This window comes from Schistocerca americana, chromosome 4 (assembly GCF_021461395.2).
Source record: "Schistocerca americana isolate TAMUIC-IGC-003095 chromosome 4, iqSchAmer2.1, whole genome shotgun sequence".
Taxonomy (NCBI): domain Eukaryota; kingdom Metazoa; phylum Arthropoda; class Insecta; order Orthoptera; family Acrididae; genus Schistocerca; species Schistocerca americana.
In genome coordinates, this window is record NC_060122.1 from 493,716,975 (window position 1) to 493,729,301 (window position 12,327).

The 12,327-nt window shown below is 42.7% G+C and overlaps 1 protein-coding gene across 1 annotated transcript in view; it reads right to left on the reverse strand.

Moving 5' to 3' along the window:
* Positions 1 to 12,327, reverse strand: part of LOC124613576 — an 896,539-nt gene that overhangs the window by 7,838 nt on the left and 876,374 nt on the right. The window contains exon 13 of the mRNA XM_047142291.1: positions 10,897 to 11,024. Within this exon, the coding sequence (XP_046998247.1) occupies positions 10,897 to 11,024 (128 nt within the window). The remainder of the gene's footprint in view (positions 1 to 10,896; positions 11,025 to 12,327) is intronic.

Here is a 12,327-nt window from a genome sequence, read left to right on the forward strand (position 1 = left end):
GGGCAGAACCTCACATTCGGCGATGAGTATCCACAGAAGCCAGTGCCTGACGGCCACGGAATTTTTGTTTATATTGTGCTGGCACCTCAATTCTCTGTCTGTCTTTACTTTGCAGGGGTGTTTATTGCTTTAACAGTTTCTTGTCATTTTTGCTAATCAGTGCTTTCAGGTGGATGTTGCAGAAATTTTCTTTGCTTGTGTCCTAATTTTACTTGCTTGCCCTGTTTTTTTTTTTTTTTTTTTTTTTTTTTTTTTTTTTTTTTTTTTTTTCAACATGCCCACCCCACCTGTCCTGCCCCTGCTTTAGATGCCACACAGGTAATGCAGATGTTTCAGTTCCAGACTCAACAAATCTCCACGTTACTCAACACGGTGCAGCAGCTACTGGCCAACACTGTGTACCCGATGCAACAAGCACCGCCTACTACAGCTGCTATACCACCTTTTTGAGAGTGAACGAGACAAGGAATGGCTATAGTGGTTGTCACAATTTGAAGCCTACGTCATCGCCCACAATGTACCAGGTACTGTGAAACTTCTCTATCTCCTATCAACAGTAGGCAGTGCAGTGTTCAGGCTCCTACAAAAACTGTTCACTAGAACACTCTGAGTGAATTTGCTTATGATGAGGTGGTAATGTCACTAACAAACTATTATGACCAACAAGTAAATGTGGTAGCAGCTAGACATAAACACTTTAATTGCAAAAATGGTCACAACAAACTTATTGCGAGTGAGTAACAAATTTGCAGGATATGACAAGGAAATGCAAATTCAAATGTGCTTGTAGTGCTTTATATTCTAATGTTATGTTGCACGATGCGATTGTGTACAATGTACCTGATGTCAAACTCAGAGAAAATTTTGAAACAGTCTGATCTATCGTTTCAGCGGGTAGTGCAAACACTAGATCAGTACGATTCCGGTGCCTTGTCAGTTCACACTTTTGAGCAGCCAGCTATTTGCCGGGTTGAGTCCCTTGTTTGCGATCGCCCCATTCCACATCTCCAGCTTACGCTAGCCACACCAATGAGATGGATCATCGCTGGCAGAATTGCTTCACGGCCGCCGCCATCGGACACTGCTCCACCTGCTTCACCCTCCTCAGCATCCAGTTGTGAAGGAAGACCACAAGTATCGCTTCGCACTGCATGATATTGTCTTTTACAGGGTTTTTAGCGGCAGAAGACAGTGGGCACGAGGTGAGATCATCCCTCAACTTGGCGCTTGCATATGTCTTCTTTCAGATCCAGATGGCTTGCAGCACTGCCATCAAAATCAACTTTGCCTCTGTCACTCTCTCTTCCCCCAGATTCACAAATCCAGAGGACAGTGCGGGCACAGCAGCTGCCAGAGAGCGTTCTCACGACACTGCGGGATGATCCCATGGAGACGGAGCCTTCACCTCCTCTCGTCCTGTTGATGGAGCTGGACCCACCCACACCGTTGCAGTCACTGCCTTCTCCATCTGGTTCATGGCAGCAGGAGGTGGAACGCATACACTTCTGGTCATTTTCTGGGGGACATTTCCGCCAGAGCGCAGGCTGGTTGGCGGGGTACGGCTGGAAGCTTGACATCCCCTGCAGCCACAGCTTCCGGCCCAGCTATGCGTCCACACTCCTGCCTCCCTGCTGTGGTCGCACTTCCTACACGACGATGGTCCATCACTTTGGGGCGGGGGGGAGAATGATTTGGCGCACCCACAAGCGCCAGAACGAAGATGAAGAATGCAAGAGAAGAAAAGGTGGTGAAATGACGTAGGCCAATGGTGCACAGATTAGGACCGCACCATGACAGGAGCAGCCTCTACAAGAGGAGAATATAAGTGCTGCTCCTGCCAGCCTCAGCCGCTCAGAATTCGGGCAGACCTAGCAGAGAATGCTACAATAGCAGTTATTAGTGATCCACAAACTGTGTGTCAAACTTGCATGAACACTGTACATAGCAAAGGACTCAGATTTATGCTTCATGTCACCCGTCGCTTGCGACACCATTGTAAATTAGAAGTTAAGTGTTGTCATTCTTCTTATTTGTTATAAAAACTGTTAATGTGATTTTGCTTGAATTGTTGTATGGCATTCCGAGAACACAGCATCCTTTAGGCTCCCTATACCAGATGAGTGGGCAGCTTGCATCCCACATGATGTTGCATACTGGCCTGAGATGCTGCAGTTGGTGGTCATGTGTGCTCGCTTGCTTGCTTGCTTGTGTGTGTGTGTGTGTGTGTGTGTGTGTGTGTGTGTGTGTTTTACTGACAAAGGGTCTAGCTGAAAGCTATATCTGTCTTTTAATTGTGCCTGTCTGCAATTTGATGCGTCTTATTTACGGTATGTAGCAATCTGTCATTTCCTACATTGTTGATAATATTGTTTAAGGAGGATCTTCTAGCTGTCACACCACCAATATCTGATACACTTGTTTATACACTGTCCAGATACATTAATTCGATCACAGCCTATGTTTGATGTCAATATGCAACAACCACTCACAGACAGCAGGTGGCAACACTAGCAATGAAGGATAAACAGAGCCTGTTGGGGGGATGCAGAAAACAGTGCAGTCATCATACTGATGCAGAAACGGAATTATTTATCTGACGTCCAAAATGGCATGATCATTGGCTTTCAGGCCAGGGAGTATTTCTGAAACAGTTAAGTTTGTGAACTGTTCACGTGCTGCCATGCTTAAAGTATGCCATGTATGGCAAAATGGTTCTATCCATTGTGCACCATAGGCCATACATAACAGGGGTGAACTATGGCTGTGGAGATGTGTATGAGCAAACAGATGGTGCAACTGTTCAGCAATAGTGGATGTTGCTACTTATGGGCCTACGCAGCAGGCACCTGGTTCACATGCCCACACTGATTGCTGTCCATAGGTGACAAAGTCTGGAATCTGCACACCAGTACCACAACTGGACATCCACTGAGTGGCGACAGGTGGTGTTTTCGAATGACTCATGTTTTGTACTCCACTGGACAGATGGAAGGTGATGCGTAAGGTCCTGGAATGATTGTTGGAAAGGTTGAGGCTGGTGGAGGCAGTGTTATGGTCTGATGTTCTCTCAGTGATTTCATCATTCTGGAAGACACAGCAGATCAACACAAGAATGAATATATCCTTGAGGACCATGTGTACCTCTACACGTAATTTGTTTTTCATTCGGCTGAATGGCATCTACCATCGGGACAGAGCACCATCTCATACAACTTGCTGTGTATGTGCGTGGTCTGAAGAACACCAGGATGAATTTACCATACTCCCCTGGCCACCAAACTCCATGGATTTAAACCCAATTGAGAATCTATGGGACCACCCCAATCGGGCTCTTCATGCCGTAGATCCTGAACTGAGAAGTGCAGCATAGCTGGCCATAGCACTGGAGCAGGCATGGCTCTACATCCCTGTTGGTACCTTCCAACACCTCAATGACTCTCTTCCGGCATGTCCACACTGCAAGGAGTGGTTATTCAGGCTTTTGACAGGTGGTCACATTAATGTAACTGGACCACGTACAAGCATTGCAAGGAGCTTGACACTGTAAGGGCTTTTGGGTTAATGTAGTTGAGGAGGAACAAAAGATATGAGCATCTGCAGGCCTTGTTGATTAAATTAGGAGACACATATGCAGCTTGTCATGGGAAACTGCTATGTTACACTATATCTAACAAAAAAGTGGTAGTTAATTTGTTTCTTTCTTTTTTTTTATCCGAGCAGTTATATGAACCGCCACCTTTTAATTGAGAGTACATACTTAGGGCCTTATGAACAGGGAAAGAGCACAGCTCTCCTTGAAGGCCAATGTACACGGTAACTTAAAACATCTCTGGTATACAGATGTAACTGATGACATAGATGACTTTACACATACAGGGTCAAGTTAGCACAGGTCATGTACCTAACATACAAGGTGCCCCAAAATGAATGATCCGATTTTAAATAGATTTATTTATTAGGAAGGAGGGCTTAACACCAACAAAATGCATACTAAATTACTCATAAAAGAAAGAAGTTTATAAAAATCCATCATACATGTTCAATATGTCCTCCATTGGCTGCACAGACGACATCTAGCCGATAGCCGAATTCATCCTAAACTGAGGGTAAGGTCTTCTGTCACAGAAGCTGGAAGCTACAGCAGCTGATATTCTGTTTTTAGTTTATCAATGTCACAAGGTAAGGGAGGAACGTAAACACATTGTTTAACATGTCCCCACAGGAAGAAATCACATGGTGTTAAGTCAGGGGACCTAGGAGGCCAAGCATGTAAAGCCTGGTCTCGTGGTCCTGTACGCCCTATCCAATGTTGAGGCACGTTGTAAGGGATTCATCACCCTGCTGGAGCAAATGTAATTTTCTGTCGCAGGTAGCACGTGAGCAATACATCGAAATTGTCATAGATGAAATTGTCAGAGTCAAGTCATGGGAATAACCAGTTCCATAGCATTGCAAGATATGATTGTCCTGTTACGGTTTCTTCCTCAAAAAAGTAGGGTCCATAAACATGGCTTTGCAAAACAACACAAAAAACATTCACTTTTGGTGGAACACGTTTGTGTTCAATTGTTCCATGAGGATTTTCGTGCCCCCATATACGCACACTATGACGGTGAACCTTACTACTAATATGGGAAGTTGCCTCATCACTGAATATCAATTGTAACATAAAAGTGTCATCTTCCATGTCATGCTAAAGTCCACTCGCTTCACTTTGTCAGTATCTCGAAGAGCTTGTACCAGTTGTAATTGGTATGGTTTGAGTGCTAAACGATGCCGTACACACGCCACACTGTCATGTGCGGTAACGCAAGTCCTCGGCTAGCACGACATGTAGACTTGCAGGGACTCTGCTCAAATGCTCGTAAGATTTGTTCTGCTGTTTGTTCAGGAATGCGTGACCGGTCAGGACTTTTGCCTTTACAGAGGCACCCTATTTCTTCAAACTGTTTATACCACCATCATATGTTCTTTGGTGATGGTGGTTTAGCATGAAATCGAATATGATACACCCACTGAACTGCGATCACTGATTGAGTACAACTAAATCCAATAACACAATGCGGCTTCTATTGCGCGGACGCCATATTGCGCGAGACTGGCTGTACGCCCCAGCTCAGCGCTCGTAGTGACATCTAGCGGATTTCAGAAATTTTTAGAACAAAATATTGGCAATATTCCACAATGCATCAATTATATAGATGATATGCTAATCACAGGATTGACTCAGGAGGAGCATATGACAAATATCTGGTGAGTATTTTCTATCCTTTTGCAAGCTGGGTTAAAGTGTAACTTGTCAAAATGCTCCTTCTTTCTGTTTCCCATTAAGTATATATTCTTAAACAGGATGGCCTTAGACTAATGTAAGAGATGTAGCAACCACTTCCCAAATTTCCAAACCAAAAAATTCAATGACTTGCAGAGTTACAAGGGCAAGGTTACATATTATTCCCAATTTATTCCCCAAATTACAACAGCAGCCCATCCACTAAATTCATGGCGGAAGAAAGGGGTCTCTTTCCAGTGCTCCATGGATTGTCACGAAGCATTTCTTGAACTGAAGCAATGTCTCCAAATCATGCTTTGCTTGACCTTGTATCAGCAACATTTATCTCTCATATTGGCCACAGATGCGTCACCACACAGCATCGGCTGTTTTAACATGTGAGTACCCACATCGTTCAGAATGGTACATCACATTTGCTGTAAGACACTCACCGTGGCATAAGAAAATTATTCCCAGTTAGAGAAAGAGGCACTGCCAAATATTTTTGGTTTCCGGAAGTACTGCATTTTTCTTCTTAGCTCAAAATTTCATTTGGTTACAGACTATATGCCACTGTTGTCCATATTTGGCTCTGCATTAAAGATGCCTGATGGACATCTCAGAGGTTACAAGGCTGGATTTTTACCTATCAAATTACCAATATTTCGTTCATTATTGTACGTTTGCCCAGTGTGCTAATGCACACATGCTGTCGCAGTTCCCTATGGATCCTGATGGGAATTTTGATAAAGAAGAGATTATTTGCTTTCACAATGATTCACAATTGGAATAACTGGTGGAAAAGATTTCCATCACCGCTGCAGCAGCCACTCGTACGAATCCACTCTTGACACAGGTTGCCAGTTTGTACAAACTGGCTGGCCCAGACCCTTCCTTCAGCAGTCTCAACAAAATGTTGTTCCTTCTATTTGTGATCCTATGCCCTTCATCTTTTCAAAGGTGATTTATTATTGAATCAAGATGACCGTCAGTGTTGAGTGGTGATTCTTGAGGTTTTGTTCTCACATATCTTTTGATTCGTGCATCAGTCCCACTGTGGCATTCCCAGAATGAAGAATCTGGCCCGGCAACATGTGTATTGGCCACAGATTGACAAGTACACCACATGTTTGTCTAAATATTGACAAGCTTATCAGATGTAGCAACTAGCATTGCATTATGCCAACCAATATGGCCCACATTTGCCCAGCCATGGGAACAGAAGAAAGCAGATTTTGTGGGTCCCTTGCATGGGACAATGTGGTTGACAGCAATAGATGTGTATGCTGGCCACTGTTTTCTCTTTTGAAATGGGCCCCACAATCCTGTATCACCTATAATGGCCTGCAGTTTGCATCCACTGGTTTTCAACAGTTTTACACCCCTCCATTTCACATTGTCTCTAATGACATGGCAAAATGTTTGAAACACAGATGGAAAAACTTCTGACACCCCTGTCTATTGATTCTAAATTGCTTTCCTTTTTTCCCCTCTTCCCCTGGAGGGACACCAATCCACGATAAAACCCTGTCAGAACTCTTGCACAGAAGCCCTCATTATTACTTGTAGCCACAATCAATGCAAGAAGAAGAAGCTGCCACACCTTTTAAAATGGATATCCCCATCTGGGGAAACAAGTTTGAACATACACCTGCCTGGATATGTGGCTCCATCACTGCCCAGCAAAGCCGGTAGCTCATCCTGGTGGTCACTTTAAGGCATTGTTTGCCAGCATCAGAATCAATTCTGTTTGCACCATCTGGTGCAAACTCCACTTCTGGATCTGCCACAGCAGCAAGGGCAATCTGTCTTGCCCACCTCATAGACCAACAATAGAGATAAAGGGTCCAGCCAAAGGAGAACTTACCAGGCAGTTGACATCTGGTATTCCCAGTTCTCCAACCATCATGCATCATACTTGTGGACCTGGATGCAGATGAGACACAGGTGGCCCTCCAGCATGTGTTGGGCCTGATATCAGAACCATAGCCCTTTCCAGAACAAGTAGCAAGCTGTGAGTGTGAACTGCCATTGCCTCCTGTCTCTCCAAAGCTGGACGAAGGAGCAGCTCTTCTGCCACCACCAGCATCCAAAGCTGCAACCCAGCCTTTGCAACAGCCCATATGCACCTCGCCCTCCCCTACACAATCTAAGACAGTTTTGGTCCTATAGGCCAATTCAAAGGTGGAGTGAGTTTGTAATCCAGTTGGACATATCAATGAATCAATCAATATTAATAGGCATACATCAAGCAAGCTCACTAGGCACAGTGTGGATGGATACACCTGCTAGCCAGGTCACTTGCAAAACACCTGTGGCAGGTTTAAAAACTGCAGTGGACCTTCACAGTCTCACTTGTTAACCAGTTAATGTCTACAGTATGCTCTTCAGTGCACCTGTAGACGATGACCTTGCGATACATAGTTTTCTCCATGACTGTGATTTGAACATTACTATTCGAAATCATTGATATTGTCAAAATTGTGTCTGCCTAACACAGAACTAATTTTGCACATTGTTCAAATGACTGTTGTACTTACGATATATGGACATGCCATGAGGATGGTTCAATTTGAGTGCTTCCCAATCAAACATACACGGTGTCCTGCTTCACTAATGTGCGAGTCATTCAACAAACTTCTAAAGTACTGTATCGACCAAGAGGTATTCATCTCTGGGAATAATTTGTTTTGTGTGTTTCCAGAAGAGTGAGGAACGATTATCTTTTGTAATTTATTTGTACATACTTTGTGTTTGATAAAATCTGCATTGTTGGAGAAGCAGCCTTACAACACTTTCAATTAAGGTCTCACCTTTGACTTACTAATCACATATAGGTAGTCTGCAAATTGAGTTTGTTACATTCCATTCATTCTCTGTACTCTGTGTTACTCATAAAGTAAGATTTGCAGAGATTTTGCCCTATCTGCACACATATCCTTTGATTTTTCTTTATCATAAACACACAGTTTTTTTAAAAAAATTATAAGTTCAAGATTCCACATGACTGGAAGGAGGCCCAGGTCATGATAATCTATAAAAAGGGTAGAAAATCGAATGCACATTATTTGTTGTAGAATCATGGAACATACAAGGGTCACTAAAAAAAAAAAAAAAGGGGGGGGGGGGGGGGACAATATTTTCATTTCTCCACATCATTTCCATCCCTCTCAACCGCCTTACGCCATCTTGGAACCAGCACCTGTACACCTGCACGGTAAAATTCTGGACCAACCTTTTTGGAGCCACTGTTTGGCAACGTGCACAAGGGAGTCATCATCTTCAAACCTTGTTCCATGAAGAGAGTCTTTCAGTTTCCCAAAGAGATGATAGTCACATGGAGCCAGGTCAGGACTGTAAGGCGGGTGCTTCAGTGTTGTCCATCCGAGTTTTGTGATCGCTTCCATGGTTTTTTGACTGATATGTGGCCGTGTCTTGTCGTGCAACAGCAAAAGATCCTGCTTTTGTTGATGTGGTCGAACATGACTCAGTCGAGCTTGAAGTTTCTTCAGTGTCGTCACATATGCACCAGAATTTATGGTGGTTCCACTTGGCACGATGTCCACAAGCAAGAGTCTTTCGGAATCGGAAAACACTGTACCCATAACTTTTCCAGCAGAAGGTGTGGTTTTGAACTCCCCCCCCCCTGAGTGAATTTGCATGATGCCACTCCATTGATTGCCTCTTCGTCTCTGGTGAAAAATGATGGAGCCATGTTTCATTACCTGTCTCAATTCTTCCAAGAAATTAATCTCCACCATTCTCGTACTGTTCCAAAAGTTCGCTGCATACTGTTTTTCTTGTTTCTTTGTGAGCCACTGTCAACATCCTGGGAACCCACCTGGCACAAATCTTTTTTAACGCCAACACTTTCAATATTCTGTAAACACTTCCTTCCTCTATCCCAACGTAGCGTGACAATTTGTTCACCGTGATGTGTCTGTCAGCAGTCACCAATTTGTTAACTCCCTGCACATTGTCTGGAGTGTGTTACACTACAAGGCCTGCCACTGCGAGGACAATCCTCAATATTGCCGTGCCCGCTTTCATCACGTAACCTGCTTGGCCACCGACTAACTGTACTACGATCGACAGCAGCATGTCCATACACCTTTTTCGACCTCTTGCGGATGTTTCCAACTGTCTCGTTTTCACAGCACAGGAATTCTATGACAGCACGTTGCTTCTGACAAACGTCAAGTGTAGCAGCCATCTTGAAGACATGCTGTGACGGCACCACTCACGGGAACAGGTTGAACTAAGTTTGAAAACAAGTGGGAAGGATGTATCTATCTACACACTGTAAAACATTCACACATGCAGAATGAAAAATGTATTTTTACAAAAATAGTGTGCATTTCTTTTGGAGTGACCCTCATATTTTGTATTCAGACATAATGACCTTTCTAGACTCTGAGAAGCTCGTCTGCAGAAACCAGCACAATTTTAGGAAACAGCGGTCATGAAAGACACAGCTGGCCCTCTTTGTGCATGATATACAACAGGCTCTAGATACCGGCTCCCAGGTTGATGCCATATTCCTCGACTTGTTGCTTGTGCCAAAAAGTGCGCGCTTACAGTCTATCTGATGACATATGCGGTTGGATAGAAAGTTTTCTAACAGCCAGGGAACAGTATGTCATCCTGAATGAGGAGACTTCAACAGAAACAAGCATAACATCAGGTGTGCCCCAAGGCAGCGTAATAGGTCCGCTGCTTTTTACGATTTACATAAACGATCTCATTGATGGTACTGACAGCGGCATTAGACTGTTTGCCAATGATGCTGTAGTCTACAGGGAAGTAGTATCACACGAAAGTTGTGAACAACTCAATGAGGATTTGCAGAAAATAAATGAGTGGTGTAATGACGCCTTTAACTCTCAATATTAGTAACTGTAACCTACTGCATATAACAAAGCGAAAATCCTGGTTAATGTAAGAGGACAAAATAACTGCCCAGTCTTTGGAAGCGGTAACATTCGTCAAGTATCTGGGTGTGACTATTCGAAATTATCTCATATGGAATGATCAGATTACAGAAGTAACGGGCAAGGCGAACTCTAGATTGTGGTTTATTGGTAGAATCCTGAAGCGAAGCAGTCCTTCAACAAAGGGAATTGCTTACAATACTTTAGTTCGTCCAGTCTTAGAGTATTGTTCATCTGTATGGGGCCCTTACCAGTTGGGTCTGATTCAAGAGATTGAGAAGGTCCAAAGAAGAGTGGCAAGATTTGTGACTGGTACATTTGGCCATTTAGCCGACGCGCTAAACGGAAGGGGCTGTTCACTAAATTCCAAAATCAGATCTTCGCCGAGGATGTAGAGCATACTTTATTACCACCGACTTTCAAATCGCGCAATGAACAACATTCAAAGACACGGGAAATTAGAGCTTGTACTGAGACGCTGAGACAGTTGTTTTTCCCTCGTGGGATCCGCGAGTGGAACAGGGGGGGAATATGACTTTGGTGTGAATAGCGCTCTCCGCCACAGTCCACTTGGTGGCTAGCGGAGTATGTAGATGTAGATTCATCTGCATTTATAAATTTGCATGTCCATTACCCTTGCTCCAGTGATTCCTGTTTTGGCAACTGTAAAGGAACTTTTAATATGATTGAAATTACCTTTAACTGGCACTGGGATCCAGAATACCCAGGAGGACAGTAGCAAGCAGTTTCATTGGCAATAACCATACACTTTCCTCCATTCTGGCATGTATCATTATGACATTGTGCCCTTTCACATAGATCTCCTGAAAATACAAGAAACAAGTATTTGAAAAACAAATAAAAACATACTACAATTTTTATTAAACTCATTATTAGAATATTAAGTACAAACTAAACTATAATGCGGTGTATAAAATATATTTATAGATGGTGTCTCATGAACAGCTCTCTGAGATACAAATTTTGATACGTTTGTACAGAACGCAACTGACGTATATTTCATATCTATCAAGGCAGAAGACAAGCACACAATCATAATTCTGATAAGGCATATCACAGCAGTTCACTGAAGAACCGCTAAGCCCTGCAACTTGATACTGAAATATCTGAATAGAGATAAACAAAAAAGCTGTGCCCAGAAGTTGGAAGAAAGCACAGGTCACATCCATCTACAAGAAGGGTAGCAGAAGTAACTCACAATACTAACATCCAATATCTTTGACATCCATTTGTTGTAGAATCTTAGAACAAGCTGTGAGCTCTAACAAATGAGCTGTGCCTCAAAATCCCATCCCTTCAAAGATGTGAAGTGAGTCAAATTATATATTAACAGATAGAAGCAGCCTTTGCAGGCAGCTTTAGTAAAATATGCTAACAATCAATTACAACTATTATTTATCTGTTTAAGTTTATCCCCTAGGAATGTTTAGAAACTAGGACTTTACAGAGTAAGTAAGTAAAGGTGTCACCAACTCAAAAATTGGTTTGAACACCACAGTGATTTTTAGGTGTGGTCCTATTAGAACTGCTGCCTTCCTCCAAACTATGAATTGACCACCAGTTATACGGCGAACTATAGTTTAATGTGGATTCCCAAACACAGTGCAACTTAATATTTTCCCCATAAAACAGAAAATGGCAACCAATCTTTTGTTCTTCTTTTTCTCCCATTAATTAATTTCTGAACTTTTCCAGTTTCATCTTCAGATGGTGTGCATGGAAATAACATGTTTATGTGTATATCATGATGCTGGGTACTGGCTCCTAACATGAATGCCAAATAATAGTGTTACAATTTACTATGACAATTACTTCTATGTTTTTAGTTTATTATAAATTGGGTTATTACTGTCCCCTAAGCAGAAGAGTTTATGAAGAATGTTAGGAAAGCATCTGTGGTTTATAAAACTGATGCTGGTTTGCAAACAGAAATGACTATGTACTTTTCCAGTCACATGGAGCTATTTGCTGCATAGCTATTCTCAACAAACAAGAGCTAGGAAATGACATGGTTTTACAGACGAACTGAAAATATTTACTTCATTTACCGTAAACAGGGGGAAGAGATGAAGCTGAAACTCAAACATATGATAAATCACATACTAG